General features: G+C 47.9%; 1 protein-coding gene across 1 annotated transcript in view; it reads right to left on the reverse strand.

Annotated features, from left to right (window-relative positions):
- SRP72 (signal recognition particle 72) overlaps positions 1-18,891 on the reverse strand; it is a 47,593-nt gene that overhangs the window by 8,843 nt on the left and 19,859 nt on the right. Inside the window, exons 9-17 of the mRNA XM_048846865.2 lie at positions 14,147-14,278; positions 12,102-12,230; positions 11,037-11,109; positions 9,121-9,185; positions 8,161-8,256; positions 6,470-6,573; positions 2,238-2,315; positions 1,310-1,447; positions 634-671 (exon numbers count right to left, since the gene is read on the reverse strand). Of these exons, the coding sequence (XP_048702822.1) occupies positions 634-671; positions 1,310-1,447; positions 2,238-2,315; positions 6,470-6,573; positions 8,161-8,256; positions 9,121-9,185; positions 11,037-11,109; positions 12,102-12,230; positions 14,147-14,278 (853 nt within the window). The remainder of the gene's footprint in view (positions 1-633; positions 672-1,309; positions 1,448-2,237; positions 2,316-6,469; positions 6,574-8,160; positions 8,257-9,120; positions 9,186-11,036; positions 11,110-12,101; positions 12,231-14,146; positions 14,279-18,891) is intronic.

Here is an 18,891-nt window from a genome sequence, read left to right on the forward strand (position 1 = left end):
GTCAAATGAAGCTCCTCTTGCTGGTACAGCTGCGCCTGCTAAGTCTGACAGGCTGCTTTCCCCTCTAAAAGGGATGTGGGAAATACTCTCAGGAATCAAAGGCATGGAAATCAGAGGGGTTATGGTTTGTTTAGGACCCAATCCTGTATGATGCAAACTGCCTTAAACTCCCACTGAAGCCAATGGGAATAGAGGGGTGCTCAGGCCTGGCCACTTCACATTTTATGTTGAACCCAGCAGCTGAGGAGCGAAGAGGTTGAAGACACAGGACTAGGCAGGTAACACACAGGAAGCACAGTGACCTGGTGTGAGGGAGGGCATGTAGCAGCCATGCTGTTATTCTTTAAAAGAGATGGTTTAAAACTCTATATATGGGATTTCCAAACCCTCCCCACCCCTTCCAAGGAAATGAGGCACTCGGCGTCTATGGGACTTGGGCACCTAACTCCTGTAGGCATTCCCCCCACCCTCAAAGAACAGCCTGGGATTTTCACAATCTTCTGCTTTTCTGGACAGGAGTTTAAAGAACATTACCAGGGACAGGGGTAATGCACAGATGATACGGTGTGGTCGAGGCTCCAAACTGATTGCTAACAGGACAGCAAAGGCGTATTGCAAACACACACAACTCACCCTTCTTTTTCCTCTTCTTTTTCTTTACATCCCCTTGCCTAAAAGGGCGAGGAGAAGAAACAAGATCACAGTGCTGCCATGGCTTCCCTGGAATGCACCAACAAGCATGGAGCCAAGGAGGGGAAAAGAAGACTGTCTTTTTTCAAAGAAGTGAGGGGGCAAGGAGGAAAGGACACCAGTCTCAGAGAAACAGTTCTAATCCCCTGGGGCAGTGGATCTCCAGTTACTTCCCCCACAGATCAGTCTGTTAGAGTCCCTGACTCCTGCTCCCAGAATACCCTCATTTCCCCGGCTCAATGTTTCATTCTGCAGCCCTCCAGCAAACGCACCACAAGCTAATGCACAAGAACCCCCGTGTGAGGGGATGTTCCCCAGACCATGCTTGGCCTCACTCTAGTGGTGTGCACAGCTCTGGCTTCACAAGGACCTTGCTGCCCACCTCTGCATCGCTCATAGGGACACGTCCTTGCATCGCTGATCGGGACGACTGCTGTCCCTCTCTGGACCTCCCGGAGTTACCTACAGACACTCTAAGGGACAGCCTGCTTTTCGACTAGTCAGACCATTTGCAGGGTGGCTGCAGAAACAGGCCTGAAGCTCTGAGGTGATCCACACAGCAGGTGCTTTCTAACCCCAAGCCCACGGAAGAGAATGACGGGTGAGAGATGCTTTTTACCCTTGTTCTTTCTGCTGGTTCTCTCCCGTGAGCTTTCCGCCTTTCTTCCGAACGTACGTAGCCCCGGGGGAATTTTCAAGCACATCCACGTCTACTTTCAAAGACATCGTGTCCGACGAGGGCAAGTGTTTGCTAAGGCTGTCGAGGGGTGGAGCTCAGGAATGGAAACAGGAATGCATTCAGCAAAGAGAGCCAGGAGGGAGGCACCAGCAGCAACTCAAACCCCATCTCTGTCCCAGGGGGATTAACCAGCAGCTCCAATCCATAGACACAGAGTGAATTAGTGGAGAGGGCAACAGTCAGAGACCCAGGAGACCTGGGTTTTGTTCCTGGCTTTGCCACTGGCCTGCTGGGTGACCTTGGACAAGTCACTTCCCTTCTAGGTACCTGTGTCCCCATCTGTACAATAGGAGTGATGACCCTGAGGTCCTTTGTAACATGCTTTGAAAGCTGCTGATGGGGAGTGCGGTAAGAATTGGTTATTATAATAAGAGTTACACCAAACGATTCGGTGGGAAAGTACAACATGTTACCACTATAGGACAAAAACGCCACAGCAAAAAGTTGGATCATACTGATATGTTCGCTCATCATTAACTGACTGAAGTTCTCATTGCTTTTGGGGGGCCATGGGGCGATTCAAAAGCCCTAAGGAAATTAGACACCCAAATCCTACCAGAAGTAAATAGCAGCTAGGCACTCAACTCACTTAGGCGCCTTTGAAAAGCCCACCCTTAATGTGGAGTTGCACTATGACCTTCCCGCTCCTCTCCAGGGTCAGAGGTTCTCTGATGTCCCTGTTGGAAGGGTCCTGAAGCAGCTCAAAAATTCCAAACACTCATGACATCATTAGGAAAACATTCTGGGAACCGAAGGGACAGCAAAACCCGTTTCCCACCGCAAGCCCAGTCACCACCACAAAGGATACACCTTCGCCTTCTCGGGGTCTACGAGGGAGTATGCGGAGATGAGCTGGGCCAGAGTATGAATATCTCTTGGATTTTGCCTTGAAGAGAAGAAAGAAACATTCTGAAGTTCACTGAACACTCTACAAACACCAGCCATGCCCCAAGTGTACACTACAGCTAACCACTTGGCCCAGCACTGGCTAGCCCCGGGCAGGTGCTTTCAGTGTGTACAATAGCAGGTGCCAATAGAGGCCTTGAGATTCAAAGTACAATCCGGAGCGTGTTCACTACCTCACACTGCCAAGCACTTTGACTAGCCTCTCCCCAGGGACCATGCTGCCACCAACAACCCTAGAAATCTAGGGCCTGTTTTCATTTTTCTTACCCATTTTCTTATTCTACATTCTTTTAATTCGTGTGTTTGTTTGTTTTTCCTTTAAGGTCGCTCCTGTGAAAATCTTCTACCCCTATAAAAAAACGACACTGCCTCTGCTTCTCTCCACAATTAGCTCAGACTGCACAAACAGGCTGATTTGTCTTTTGGCACAATAGGAGAGAGAGCTGCAGATCAGACCTCAGAATATGCCAGCATCAAGAAGGGTCTGGGGTTCATATGAATTTCAGATACATAAGAACGACCATACTGGGTCAGACCAAAGGTCCATCCAGCCCAGTATCCTGTCTACCGACAGTGGCCAATGTCAGGTGCCCTAGAGGGAGTGAAGCTAACAGCTAATGATCAAGTAATCTCTCTCCTGCCATCCATCTCCACCCTCTGACAAACAGAGGCTAGGGACACCATTCCTTACCCATCCTGGCTAATAGCCATAAATGGACTTAACCTCCATGAATTTATCCAGTTCTCTTTTAAACCCTGTTATAGTCCTAGCCTTCACAACCTCCTCAGGCAAGGAGTTCCAAAGGTTGACTGTGCGCTGAGTGAAGAAGAACTTCCTTTTATTTGTTTTAAACCTGCTACCCATTAATTTCATTTTGTGGCCCCTAATTCTTATATTATGAGAACAAGTAAATAACATTTCCTTCTTCACTTTCTCCATACCACTCATGATTTTATAGACCTCAATCATATCCCCCCTTAGACTCCTCTTTTCCAAACTGAAAAGTCCTAGCCTCTAATCTCTCCTCATATGGGACCCATTCCAAACCCCTAATCATTTTAGTTGCCCTTTTCTGAACCTTTTCTAATGCCAGTATATCTTTTTTGAGATGAGGGGACCACATCTGTATGCAGTATTCAAGATGTGGGCGTACCATGGATTTATATAAGGGCAATAAGATATTCTCCGTCTTACTCTCTATCCCTTTTTTAATGATTCCTAACATCCCATTTGCTTTTTTGACTGCCGATGCACACTGCGTGGACGTCTTCAGAGAACTACCCACGATGACTCCAAGATCTTTCTCCTGATTAGTTGTAGCTAAATTAGCCCCCATCGTATTGTATGTATCGTTGGGGTTATTTTTTCCAGTGTGCATTACTTTACATTTATCCACATTCAATTTCATTTGCCATTTTGTTGCCCAATCACTTAGTTTTGTGAGAGCTTTTTGAAGTTCTTCACAGTCTGCTTTGGTCTTAACTATCTTGAACAGTTTAGTATCATCTGCAAACTTTGCCACCTCACTGTTTATCCCTTTCTCCAGATCATTTATGAATAAGTTGAATAGGATTGGTCCTAGGACTGACCCTTGGGGAACACCCCTCTCCATTCTGAAAATTTACCATTTATTCCTACCCTTTGTTCCCTGTCTTTTAACCAGTTCTCAGTCCATGAAAGGATCTTCCCTCTTATCCCATGACAACTTAATTTACGTAAGAGCCTTTGGTGAGGGACCTTGTCAAAGGCTTTCTGGAAATCTAAGTACACTATGTCCACTGGATCCCCCTTGTCCACATGTTTGTTGACCCCCTCAAAGAACTTTAATAGATTAGTAAGACATGATCTCCCTTTAGAGAAACCATGTTGACTTTTGCGCAACAATTTATATTCTTCTATGTGTCTGACAATTGTATTCTTTACTATTGTTTAAACTAATTTGCCCGGTACTGACATTAGACATACCGGTCTATAACTGCCGGGATCATCTCTAGAGCTCTTCTTAAATATCGGCGTTACATTAGCTATCGTCCAGTCACTGGGTACAGTAGCTGATTTAAAGGACAGGTTACAAACCATACTTAAGAGTTCCGCAATTTCACATTTGAGTTCTTTCAGAACTCTTGGGTGAATGCCAGCTGGGCCCAGTGACTTGCTACTGTTAGTTAATTACAAAACCTCCACTAGTGATGCTTCAACCTGTGACAATTCCTCAGATTTGTCATCTACAAAAAGACGGCTCAGGTTTGGGAATCTCCTTAACATCCTCAGCCGTGAAGACTGAAGCAAAGAATTAATTTAGTTTCTCTGCAATGACTTTATCATCTTTAAGTGCTCCTTTTGTATCTCGAGCATCCAGGGGTCCCACTGGTTGTTTAGCAGGCTTCCTGCTTCTGATGTACTTAAACATTTTGTTATTACCTTTTGAGTTTTTGGCTGGCTGTTCTTCAAACTCTTTTTTAGTTTTTCTTATTACATTTTTAATTTAATTTGGCAGTGTTTATGCTCCTTTCTATTTACCTCACTAGGATTTGACTTCCACTTTTTAAAAGATGTCTTTTTATCTCTCACCGCTTCTTTTACACGGTAGTTAAGCCACGGTAGCTCTTTCTTAGTTCTTTTACTGTGTTTTATAATTTGGGGTATACATTTAAGTTGAGCCTCTATTATGGTGTCTTTGAAAAGCATCCATGCAGCTTGCAGGGAGTTCACTCTAGTCACTGTACCATTTAATTTCTGTTTAACTAACCTCCTCATTTTTGCATAGTTCCCCTTTCTGAAATTAAATGCCACAGTGTTGGGCTGTTGAAGTGATCTTCCCACCACAGGAATGTTAAATGTTATTATATTATGGTCACTATTTCCAAGTGGTCCTGTTATAGCTACCTCTTGGACCAGATCCTACGCTCCACTCAGGACTAGATCGAGAGTTGCCTCTCCCCTTTGGGTTCCTTTACCAGCTGCTCCAAGAAGCAGTCATTTCAAGTATCGAGAAATAATGTCTCTGTATTTCATCCTGAGGTGACATGTACCCAGTCAATATGGGGATAATTGAAATCCCCCACTATTATTGAGTTATTCTGATAGCCTCTCTAATCTCCCTTAGCATTTCATCGTCACTATCACTGTTGTGGTCAGATGGTCAATAATAGATCCCTGTATTCCGTTATATTCTTATTAGAACATGGAATTACTATCCACAGAGATCCTATGGAACATGTGGATTCATTTAAGATTTTTATTTCATTTGATTCTACATTTTCTTTCACATATAATGCCACTCTCCCCCCGCCGGCACGACCTGTTCTGTCCTTCCGATATATTTTGTACCCCGGAATGATTGTGTCCCATTGATTGTCCTCACTCCACCAGGTTTCTGTGATGCCCATTATATCAATATCCTCCTTTAACACAAAGCACTCTAGTTCACCCATCTTATTATTTAGACTTACAGCATTTGTGTACAAGCACTTTAAAAACTTGTAAATATTTATTTGTCTGCCCTTTTCTGATGTGTCAGATTCTTTATGTGAATGTTTCTCGTCTGATCTGGCCCATACTTTATCCTCTTCCATCCTCTCCTCCTGACTAAAATCAAGAGAATTTCTATCAATAGATTCTCCTCTAAGAGAAGTCTCTGTCCGATCCACGTGCGCCTCTGCAGCAATCGGCTTTCCCCCATCGTTTAGTTTAAAAACTGCTCTGCAACCTTTTTAATGTGAAGTGCCAGCAGTCTGCATCTGGATACAGACTGGGGAACTCCTCCCGCAGTGAATGGGTGCTGGCTGAGAACAGAAGACATGGCATCCAACATGGAAGACACAGCTTCTATCAGGATGTAACACAAAAGAACCCACAACAGATCGCAGGGCTAGGCCTGCTGGAACAGTTACTTCATCCAAGGGGTTGGACAGGGAGCACAGCTTTGACCAGAAGCCCCTTTACAATGTCTAAAAGGACGAACTATTGCCTCAGACGTCACCAAAATGCTAGCAGACGTTATCTGGCTCTAGAACCCCTGAGCAGTCCTCACGGGGACCAGGCACTGCTCATGTTTCAGTGCACAAGACAGCAGGGCCACGGCTCAAGTCCAGAAGGAAAACAAGATACCCCTCTCCCCTCCCTGAACTCACTTCCACAGCTCTTCCAGGTCGCTGATTGCTTCCTTCTTCCTCCCATACTTCAGCTTAAAGTTGGCTGCTTCCCTTATCAGCGACAAATGAACTGGAGACTTTGGCTGCAATCACAAGGTTCTTCAAATGAAGACATGTTTGACAGCACTTAGCAATTCAGTGATGTGGCTGCTTTGCTTCCTGACGTTACTAGAGACTGGCTCACACCAACGTACGCTCCCCACCCAAGTGATCTGGAAGGAAAACTGAGCTGCAGGAATTTCTTCCCCATTCCATGAGAAAAAGGCTTGGCAGTCTGTAGCATTAAACCACTACGCATGTTAGACGGGGCTGGGAAAGGAGACGTGGTTTGCTCAGCAGCAGCTACCTGTATGAGCCTGAGGCGGAAACAGGCTGTCAGCTCATTAATACAGTACACAGATGGCTGTTACTTAATATTCATGCCTGCGTTACCTCCTGCAACCAATGCTCTGAGCCTAGCGCTGCTGGCTGGTGTAGAAGGGGGTGGGTCCACAGCTCAGTCTTTGGGTTGCGTATTTACCAAGAGTGTAAGGGGCAGGATTGCTCCTGGCCCCTGTGCACAGCCCTCACGCACTTTCCCTGCCCCTTCACACCCAGATGGTGCTAGCACAACCTAGCCCCTTGTTCGGAGACCCCTCATATGTAAGAATAATCTCCAGTTCCTCTGCCTGGTTCTTAACAAACACAGCTACTAACCCTGCCAGCAGCCCCAGAGCAACAGAATTGGGAGGAGGGGGTGAAAATGGGAAGGGGACAGGCATTTTAGCCAGTGTTTGACAATCACGGAAAACTAACAGTCTGCTGCTGATGATGATTTGCAACCTGCAGTCAGCCTCGCTTAGGACATCAGCCATTTCCCCAGTGACCTGCCAAGGCATCAGATCATCAGGTAAGGAACAAGTGCAGGCAGACACATTTTGAAAAACCAAGTGTCCTTGCTGATAGAAAACCAGGGAAGAAAGAAACAAAGGAAACAGCCAATGCCAACGCAGCTTTGTGAGAACACTTCCCATGGGGGTCACACTTTTTCCGGCAATTCACTGTTTGCTAAAATAATTGCTACCTCCAGCTCCAAAATAACCAGGTTACAGGAACGAATCACTAAGCCCCCAATGGAACCATCACTCCGCTCAGACAGACTCCAACTGACTCCTTTCAGCAGCCTGACGTTCCGATTAACTGAGTACAGCCAGCAGGCTGCCGGGCTGGAATCAGTCTCCCCCTCTGAAGCTCTTCTGCTCAAGCTTTTCCTTCTCCTCAAGTGCATGCAAAAAGCCAACTGACTGCTGCTGCTCCAAAGTCAACATGGGAAGAGGGACAATACTGCGATGTTCCCTCTGCTAGCCTCCAGAATCTATAACCTGACAGGCACTGGAAGAGCTGGAAAAGAGTCTGCCATTTTTCCCACACTGCAGACTTGCCATTGGTCTGAATGACAAACCTGGTGCAAGCAGCATGTCAGAGACAGAGGCAGACATGGAGTAGAATGTTCCCTGGCCCCCCAACATCTCATCAGAGGTAGTGAGCCGTTGGCAAGGAGACCGCTCCTCTCCAGGGGACAGACAGGTGGGAGCTGGGAGCTGGACAGGAACAGCTGGTCTCCAGCAAGTTAGCAAGGGACAAAAAGTAGCTTCACCTCTCAAATGTATTGTCTGACCTGATCTACTTGCCTGGTATCCCTGGTGCCACTGGATAGCTTGCGTGAAGACCTCAATAGCACTGTCAATGTCTTCTTCATGACTGTACATCGTCACCAATGCAGACACCTGCAAACCCCAACAACAGTCAGCGTGCAGCCACGGGACGGGCGTTACTTGTAAGTGATCATTTTAAGGTACTTTTCATGTAAACCCGTTATTAAAAGAATTGCTGAAAAAAAAGGGAATGGAACGAACTACTACAATGGAATTTGGAGGCAGCAGCCGCCCCCTGGGATTATCCTCCCCAGTACAGCTAGGACATTACTGCAATGGTCGAAACAGCCCAGGAGAACTGTTTTTAAAAGGTTTCGGATCAATAGAGGATAAGGGATGAGAGAATTACTTAATTGGAAAAGCCAAGGCTCCCACACTGTTCTCTCACCACCACAATGGTCGGCAGGGCACTTGCTGCTGCTGGGGCCCTGGGGGGAGCTGGAAGGTCTTACAATACTGGCTCCTCCTTGCTTCCCACTGCTCACTGCCACATAGAGCAGCTTAAAAATGTGTTTGATACTTCCCCAACATTGCTTACTGGGCAAGCAATTCCTGTAGCTGCCCTAGGGCTGTTAAGGGAGTGCTGGAGGAAGGGGAGGCAGGTCCGTGCAACTATGAACGAGAGGGAAGTTGTCCACTCTAAAAACAAGTTTGGGGACCCTGATGCAAGTTATTACCCTTTGTCTGGCTGGCTTTCACCACAATAAGTGAGCTACCTAAAGGTCTAACATCTACTCTGAGGCATAATGCTGTGTATCAAAAATCTCAGCAACCAAGCCCCACTGTGCAAGCAGACCAGCAGACTGAGACCAACGCTGGGCACCCAGATCTGAATCTCAGCCCACGAGTAGCTAAGGAGACAGGAAAACAGGAACAAGGAAGGAGCATGAAAAGGATGATGGTATTCTGGGATGGTGCCTGTTAACTGCCACTCACCATGCCTGGCTTATGCTTCAGCTCTTCTATACTCCTCAAGATGATGCATGCTTTGGTGACGCTGCCTTAGAGAAAGAAGGGAGAATAATGCAATTTAAACAGCAATGCTTTCCCTGCCCCTGTTCTCCATCCTGGATCCCCCTGCCCTCAGAGTCTCCCTGGGGAAGTCAGCATACACCAACCAGCCACTACACTCCTCTGCCTGCAAGGCCAGCTGCGAAGAGGTTTTCTCCACTATTATTCTTAAGACAACACAATCGCTGGCCATTCATGGGGAAGAAACGTCAGTCCCAACAGTGCTCTTCTCATTCTCAGACTAAACAGCCTTTGCAGCAACCCCAGCACCTACTGGGCTTTCCACCTAAGTGTCCAGCACGCCCAAGGCTGCTACCACATGCAAAGGGCTCATCCCCACCTCCAATGCTAGAAGCAGTGGGTCCAGAGCAATGCTTTACTTCCCTATGAGAGGGAATGGAGCATCAGCAGCTGGGTGTATTATTTACGATTTCAGAACAAACCTAAAACAGCTCTGGCCTGCCTGCTCCGACTGATGCCAGTGCAAGTTTTATCACAAACTTCAATGAGAGCAAAGCTGGGCCATCACCATGTGCTTTGACCCCTTCCCCATTCTCCCCACCCCACGCAGTGCGGGGCCAGATCCTGCCCCCTTATTTCTCCTGAATAGTCCCACCCATTGCAGGCACAATGGAGTACGGCCCATGCCAAGTACTGGATGCTGGGTAGTGCATATTTGAGGTAGCTCGAGGGGAACTTTAAAACTTGAGTGACATGCAATCAGCAACAGCCAGCCATTTCAACACGCAGATCCCCAAGCTTTCCAGTATGCACTTCTGCAGCCACTCAGGAAAGGGTCAATCCCGCACCATCCACATTAATATGAATTCCCCTTCCCCTTTCCCCTGCCCCCGCTGACTCTCAGTGCCCAGCTGTCCTGCTTCCTCTCTCGGGTCAGGCTGAGGCACACACATCAGCCCATTGTCAATGTGGTGAACGCCAGCCATCAGCACAGTGCCCAGGACTGCCCTCCACTTGTTCCACAGGCCATGCCCCCTGGGGCACACAACCCCCCCACATTGCATGGACAACGCCAGGTTCAGGCATGAGCACTGATCTCCATAGGGCACCCCTCTCGGCAAGAGGTGCCGTACTATGGGATTGCAGGCATTCTTCTGAGAAGAAAGGGCAGCAAGAGACAAGGAACGGGAGAACGTCTCCTCATTTCTCACCCCCCCATCCATGGTGAAAAGAGAAGAGGCCCGCCCCTGCCAGGCTTAATTTCCCTCCAGCCCCCCCGAAAAAGGTGCCATCCCCTAATTACAGGTTTCAGAGTAGCAGCCGTGTTAGTCTGTATCCGAAAAAGAAAAGGAGTACTTGTGGCACCTTAGAGACTAACCAATTTATTAGAGCATGAGCTTTCGTGAGCTACAGCTCGTATGCATCCGATGAAGTGAGCTGTACCTCACGAAAGCTTATGCTCTAATAAATTTGTTAGTCTCTAAGGTGCCACAAGTCCTCCTTTTCTTTTTATCCCCTAATTACAATCCCTTCCCCTGGTAACTCCTCTCAGAGACACCAGAGGGGCAGGTGCAGCTCTGTCCAAGAACTAATCAAGAGAAAAATGGTTCTGGCCAAATGCAGAGTACATCTTGCTTTAATGCTGCTCACTATGAGGAGTGGAGATGTTGTCCCAGCCCTCGTGCAGGGCTGTGAAGCGCAGTGTTTGAGAAGGTATTTCTAACCCCACTCTGGATGGAGTTGTCTTGCTGGGGCTCACAGCAGCAAGAGGCCACTCTCAGTCCTGGCTCTCCGGACACTAAGGCCAGCAACAAAGAATTGTGGGTTTTTTTAAACTTAGCATTAAACAAGCATTTCTCAGCACAAAAGGGCACTGGTACCTTGAGCGATTTTCAGCTGGGCCATTGTCAGCTTTATCTGCGCCGAGTTGGCAGGGCTCTGCTCCGCAAAGTCCTGAGAGCGAGAGAAGCAAAGAGCATGTTCATGAACACAGCGCATCAGCCATGGCCCGGGCCCATTTTAAAACCAACTTCAGAAAGAAAAGCTCGACAGTGTCATTTGAATAGACAGGGAGGGAGCCAGTTCGAGTGGAACCACGCCACCCAGAGTCCTGAATTGCTTCCATGGACTGTCACTCCTCCCACAGTGCCATCCCATTCCACCACAAGCAATTCCCAGGGTCCATGCCCTCACCACACACAGTAGCTGCTCCCTCTAGGCAAGCAGCTGGCAAGTGCAGCGTCCCAGGTGACACCTGACACCATGTCCAAGGCCTTGTTTACATAAGGAAGCTGTACCTGTTTAAGTAAACCAGTTTAAAGTGCCATGCGAACACGACTTCAGTTTAAAACCAGCTTATTTCAATTTAGCAGAGGTTGATTAGGAACAGGGCACTCTGAAACCGAAGTGTCCGCAGAGTCTTTAGCACTGGTTTAAACCCCAATTTTAAGTAAACCAGTGCAACCTGTGCATGTAGATGAGGCCAGAGAAGGGCTGGAGAAGGAATGTGGGCACCACCACCCTTTGGGATGAGAGGCCAGAAGTGAAGTCCTGCCTTCCAGAGGAGCACAGCCCCAGGCACCAGCGCCCACCATGTCCCTGTGGGAAGGAAAAGCAGCCCTGGCGCCACCGCCATAGTGAAGGGGGTCATTTTCAGGTGGGGCTCTCCCTTTACAGAAAGAACACACCCTTCATGATCAGAGCATGGGCGTGCCCACGTCTCTCCCCACACACCAGTCACTGCATCCTCACTACTGAGCCCTGCGTAAGCCACATCCATTACACAACGCAATGACCACTGCGGGTAGTTGAGCTAACATCCACTTCTGCAGTGCCCAGTGTTTCAGGACTATTAATTGCCCCTTGTACCAGCTCCATCTGTCAGGTTCCAGTGCAGGGAACAGGGCTCCACTCTCCTGGCCAGCAGGAGGAGATCAGTCACCCACCTGTAGGAGCTCTATTGCCCCTGCATGCTGCTTCTCTCGACAGAGCTGGGCAGCCTGGATTAGCACGGGCAGCAGGTGCTCGGGGTTCTGGGACTGTAAACTTGCTGACAGCTTGCGGCACTGATCTGCCTACGGGACACAATGGAACGTTTTCCTCAGTATTAGTGGATAGTTAGTGCAACGGTGCAAACCCCACAGAGAGAACAGGGCGAAAGGGATAGTGGGGCCAGACACTGCCTGCCATCAGTGGGGAATGGGACGTGGTGGCAGTAGAGGCTGTGGAAACAGGTAAAGTCACTGGCCCAAGGAGATTCTGACCCACGACTCCCACATGGCAGGGCCTTTGGGTGACAACTACAGCCATCACTCTGCACTCCTCTACATCTCTCCTACGCAACACTCAGTGGGCAGGAAGCTGGTTACTACACTGGCCAGAGCCACCTCATTACCCCCTTGTGCTCCTCCTGCCAGTTCATTACATCTGCCTAGACGCTCAGGCTGCAAGCAGTGTGGGGGCAGAGACAGACTTATGTGCATCCAGTGCCTAGTTCAATCAGCATCAGAGCCTGTAGGTGCTACGGCAGTAATAAATACATTATCTGGGAAGAGACTCTCCAAGTGAGGTGCTGTGCAAGCCACCATCATATGAATTCTTCCCAAAAGTTCTCCCTTGTTTTTCCACCAGAATGTCTGTGTGGAAAACAGAGGAGCTAGACACACACACGGGGGTGGAGTCTGATTTTACAGGAAATGGAAGGGGAACCATGTGAAAATGCCCAGCACACCTCTTCTACCAGATACTGTAATAGACAAAGGATAAATCTCAGTTTCTGTGTACATGCAACTCCAGGTATTTATTTCTTGCTAGAGTGACTCAGAATCTCCCTCACTACAGGACCACACCGAAAGCTGCCATCAGCAACCAGTGTGTAAGCCCATGAAGTGCCTGTACAGGTAAGTCTCTGTGATCTAGAAAACAGATAGTATTTTTTGTTAGTTATTTAGACCTCTACAAAGCTCACGCATCCAAAGCACTGAGCTTCATGGACCCGATATTAGTACCAAATCCATTATTCCTGTGTTTTCATTTTGGCAATGGATATTATTGGTCCTTGTTAACAAGAACAGCGGTATGCACATGTCCTCATGTATAGCAATGCACAATTTCTTCTCAACCTGTAGATACCCAGTCAATACTATTTTAACAAACAATACATTCACCAGGACAGTCACATGATGTTTCCCTGATAGGTATTAAACATTATGGGCCAGACTTTTTTTTTTTTTAAATGCTCATCTCCGATTTAGGCACCTAAATGAATTGGCCAGATCATCAAAAGGCCTCAGCAAAAAGATTATTCTCAATAGGAGCTGCTGGGTGCTGAGCACTTCTGAAAAATCTAGCATCTCTGGATAACATCCTGACTATTTTGAGGGGGAAAGAACAGTCTATGGAAATCTAACTAGCTCAATTCCTCAGATATTAGGAATGGCAATATATAAAAACCTGTAGGACAACGCTTCAACCTCGCTGGACACACAATAGCAGATGTAAAGGTAGCCATCCTGCAGCAAAAAAACTTCAGGACCAGACTTCAAAGAGAAACTGCTGAGCTTCAATTCATTTGCAAATTTGACACCATCAGCTCAGGATGAAACAAGGACCGTGACTGGCTAGCCAACGACAAAAGCCGTTTCTTCTCCCTTGGTGTTCACACCTCAACTGCTAGAAGAGGGCCTCATCCTCCCTGATTGAACTAACCTCATTATCCCTAGCCTGATTCTTGCTTGCATATTTATACCTGCCTCTGGAAATTTCCACTCCATGCATCCGACGAAGTGGGTATTCACCCACAAAAGCTGTTGCTCCAATACGTCTGTTAGTCTATAAGGTGCCACAGGACTCTTTGCCACTTCTGCAGATCCAGACTAACATGGCTACCCCTCTGATACTTAACTAGCTCAACTGGATTACATTTCTGCTTAATTAAACTCCTGTGACTGGTTGTAAATCTGTACCCAGCAGACACAGGACAGTTCTCTACCTGATTGGTGTACATAGCCAGTAAAGCTTTGTTGAATTCGATGGCCTGGAGCTGTTTCTTGGAGAGTTTGTGCTCCACGCCTTCTGCATTGGTCAATTTCACCTTTTTCTTTGAGTCAAAGACATTTTGGTCCTGTAGGAAACAAAACCGAGATAAAGCCAAGTTCCACTATCTTAATTAAATGGTGATCTCTATCTGGCCCTCCCCACACCACATGCAGAATGTGCCATGAACACCCACAGGCATGTGTTTCTGCCTTGTTTGCCAGCACTGGGCAGCATAAAAAACACAAGAGAGGAGCCGATGAGGCACAGTGACTGGGAGGGAAATAAGATAAAAGAGCATAGCGTGGTTAAGTATCTATATAGCCTCCATTATGGTGCTACCTGAGCACCTGACAACCTTTGTCGTCTTTACCCTCAACACCCCTGTGAGGTAAGGCCATATTGTTATCCCAATCGTATAGATGGGGAACTGAGGCACACAGATTTGCCTTAGGTTGCAAAAAGAGTTTGTGGTAGAGCGGGGACAGAACCTGGGTCTCCTAAGTCAGCACCCTTCCCTCTGGGCCACATATTCTGATTCTCCCCTCGTTATTTTCCACCATAAAAACATATTAAAAGTATGTAACTAGCCAAATCCTGACTTATAGAAATAGTATTTGCCTCCTAGAGCAAAGCCTGGCTCACCTCCTGTGAAAGAAACAAGACCTTGATAACTGCTGACAAACATCAATCAATGTTTATGCTTGTTTGTTCTCTTGCAAGACTGGCTTTAAAGTTCTCACTGGTTTCTTATTCTTTCTTACAAGAAGAGTTCACTCACTTGACAATAAAAAACACAAATTAACCAGAGTGGCAACTCTTTGGGAATGTTGCATTATTTAGGTATTTATGTGACTTCCTGTGAGATACATACAGAGAAGAGCGTTAGAAGGGGCTGAACTGGGCCAGTGTGTGAGAGCTCAGCGAGTCAATACTTTCCCCTGGAGGCTGTGTCTCACGTTCCAGAGTTTTCACTTAAAAAGAAATCAGGCCTCTAGTGCTTATGGCTGTGAAGAACATTTCCCAAACGTGAACCAAGTGCAAACTGGAGCTGTGATACGTAACTAAGGCCTGGTCTACACTACGTGCTTAGCTCAACAAAAGGCAGTTTACATTGACCTAGTTGTGCACGTGTCTACACTCAAATTGGTCTCCCACCAATGAAAGCACCCCATTACGCTGACATAGTAACACCTCTGCCCAAGCAGGGGAGAGCCACAATCGATGTGCTGAAGTCGACGCAACGCAAAAGGTAGACTCTGCATTAGTTACATTGACCCTAACTGTCCTCCAGCTGCTGTCTCGCAATGCTCCACACTGACCACGCTGGTTACCATCGTGAAATCCACTGCACAGGGGTCATGGAGACCGGAAGCCCCTTCCCTACAAAGCCTGGCGAATTTTTGAAATTCCTTTTTCTCATTGCCCAGCTTGGTGAGCACACTTAGCAGCTCTCCACTGTTGAGTGGAGCTCCCCCACTAACCATGCCAAGTGCACACTCCAGCCTGGATGTATCCAGGAGATACGGGATCTCGTGGGCTGATGGGGAGAACAGGCTGCGCAGACACAGCTCCTATCCAGCCACAGAAACTTGGACATCTACGAGCAGATTGCTCGGGGGAAGCAGGAGGAGGGGCACGACAGGGACAACAGCAGTGCCATGTGAAAGCAGGCCAGTGAGGCCAACAGTCATTGTGGGGCTGAGCCGCAGACCTATCACTTTTACAAAGAGCTACATGCCATCCTCAGACCCCACCACCACCCCCTACAGCACTATGGCTACCTCTGAGGACCCCGAGCCACAGGTCCCTGCTGTGAAAAGTGAGGAAGAGGAGTATGGGGTCAGGCGACCGGTGGGATCCACCTGCGCAGACAGCCAGGACCTGTTTTTGACTTCGCTGCCGTCCAGCCAGTTCCACCAGTGGAGCACAGGTGAGCCTGATGCAGGGGAAGGCACCTCAGGTAGGTGCGTAGATAACTTTTCCATTACAGGGATGGCAGCCCCAAAATGGCAGGACACAACTGTTGACTTTTCATTACTTTACTCAAGCTAGAAGAGGGTGTGGCACAACCAAGAGAGGTAGAGTTGCTACCTGCTTTTCATTCCCCTCGTTAGGCCAAGGGGGCCAAGTGGAGCAGTCTGTTTATGTGCACCGGCATGTCTCGTGAATCCTCCATCGAGATCTCGATGAAACTTTCATGGAGGTGTCTGCAATCCCCTGCTGAAGGTTTCTAGAGAAGGCAGCCTTATTTCTTCCGCCGCGGTGGGACACTTTCCCACGCCAGTCAGTGATAACTTCAGCAGGCGACATTGGAGTGCACAGGCTAGCAGCATATGGACCCTGGTGGCTTCGGGATCCTTGCAGCAGCTTTGCTCTCTCTGCCTTTGTTACACTCACGAGTGAGAGATCAGCTAAAATCACCCCCATCTGTAGGAAATGGTGCCAGTGCTCAGTGCCATTGCCCTGTGCCAAGAGAATCATGCCAGTGAGCAAATCCCTCCGCATCTCCCCAACCCCAGTGGGCCATACTCACCAGGGCTGGTGCTGCGAGTGGGGCCATGCATAAGCAATCCCAATCCCAAGTGAGAATGTAGAGTTTACAACGTTAGGGGAGCAGGGGGAGTGAGTTCAGCAGCGGTAGTTTCGCTCTCTGTAGTGAATGTGCTGACAATGTACCGCTGTGTGTTGTATCTTCAGCTGCTGCCTCTGTGGCCTTCAGGGTCTCCCCCCCACACCCACAGAACACCTAAGCCAGATAAGGAGGAGAAAGAAGAGGACTCGGGATGACACGTTCAATGAGACCCTGCAAACCAGCGCTGCATCGGACCACGAACACAGGGCCTGGAGGATGAACGCTGCGGACAGCCTGGAGAAGGAAAGAGTGGAGAGGAGACAGGCCCAGGAGTCCCAGTAGGAAAAGAAGAGGGAGAGGCACCAGGACATAATGGAGAGATTCTCAGACAGCAAACACAGATGCTGCAGACTCTGCTGGACCTGCAGGTTCAACAAGCCCGGGCTTGCCTCCCTCTGCAGCCCACTGCAAACTCAATAGCAGGACCTTCCCATTAACCTCCCCCCAACATTCCACATGGCCTCGGGGTCACTGCACTACCCCCACCACTCCACCCTGGGGGACACTGAAGACAATTGCAACGTCACAGACCCAGGCCTTTGAAAGCCACCGTTGGTGTACGTGTAGCTGAAATGGATGTGCATGTTCTTTTCTCTTCATAAGTTCTGTGCTCTTAATTTATTACGTTTTTATTAGTTTTTTAAAGTATGTGTTTTAAAATTGCATGGGGATGGAGTTGCACTGAATTCTGTTACAGAATAAAATTATGTTGAACATAATTATTTTACAATACATGCAGCAGAATGCTCAGCAATTCTGAAACCCATCAATTTCCTGTTACTGCATAATGTCACACAACTCGGATTCAGTCACAATTAAAATTCATAGGTACACCTACAACGTTACAGCAATCACCACAGGATTCCTACTAGGCCACAGGAGCATACCACCACTCACTACTCTGGCTCGCTATTAAAATGGTCTTTCAAAATCTTGTTGAACTGCATAGCTCCATGTTGAGCTCTTTTAATAGCCCTTGTAGCCGGCTGTTCAAACTCAGCAGACAGCCACTCCACCTCCACCATCCACCCCAGCAAAAACATTTCCCTCTTTGCTTCATATATATCATGCAGGACACAGCAGGCAGCTATAACCATTGGGGTATTTTTCTCACTGAGATCCAATCTTGTGAGTAAATACAACCGCTGCCCTTCAATCAATCATTCCGTCATTCTGCACCTGCCGTGCAGGGAGTTGAACCATTCCTTGGTGCTGTCAAGGTGGCCAGTGTACAGCTTCATTGGCCAGGGGAGTAAGGGGGAGGCTGGGTCGCCCAGGAGCACGAGTGGTATTTCAACATTCCCTGTGGTAATCCATCTACCAGGAAAAAGTCCCTGCTTGTAGTTTTCTGAACAGTCCTGTGTTCTTAAAGATACAAGTGTCATGCATCTTCCCTGACCAGCCAACAGTGATGTCAGTGAAGCATTCCCAGTGATCCACCAATGCTTCCATAACCATAGAAAAGTAGCCCTTTCTTATGATGTACTCAGTGGCTGCGAACCAGCTGAGCAGCAAACAGCAGAGCAGCTAACAAAAGGAGTTTGCCTAGGAGTTTGCCTGGGGAGAGCCCACTGAGGCTTACATCTTGCTGGATTCTCTAAGTACTACAACTCCTGAGGAAGCTCATAGAAGGAAGGTAATATAGATGGGGAGTGTTCAGCTGTTGTGACCTGCACTGGATGTGCTATGTTTGTTTTTCTTCCACAGGACAGATGTGACTTTGTCTGTACAAAGTGCATGCTGGTCTCCATACTGGAAGAGAAAGTTCAAGGTCTGGAGCAACAGGTATCAACCCTGCATTGCATAAGAGAAACTGAAGATTTCCTGGACGGATGTCAGGATAGGCTTCTATGGGTACAAGGTTCTGAAGATTCAGAGCAGGCTGCACATCGGGGACAGAAAGATGGTGAAGAAATCTGGCATCATGTGACCTCCAGAAGAAAAAAGGGGAACGTCCATGTACCAGCAGGGCAGATACAGGTAAGTAACCGTTTTCATGTTCTCTCCACAGATACTAATGCGGAGAGTGGACCAGATGATACGTCTGAGGGAAGGGAGCAGAAGGA

Source organism: Caretta caretta, chromosome 4 (genome assembly GCF_965140235.1).
Source record: "Caretta caretta isolate rCarCar2 chromosome 4, rCarCar1.hap1, whole genome shotgun sequence".
In the NCBI taxonomy this organism is placed as follows: Eukaryota; Metazoa; Chordata; order Testudines; family Cheloniidae; genus Caretta; species Caretta caretta.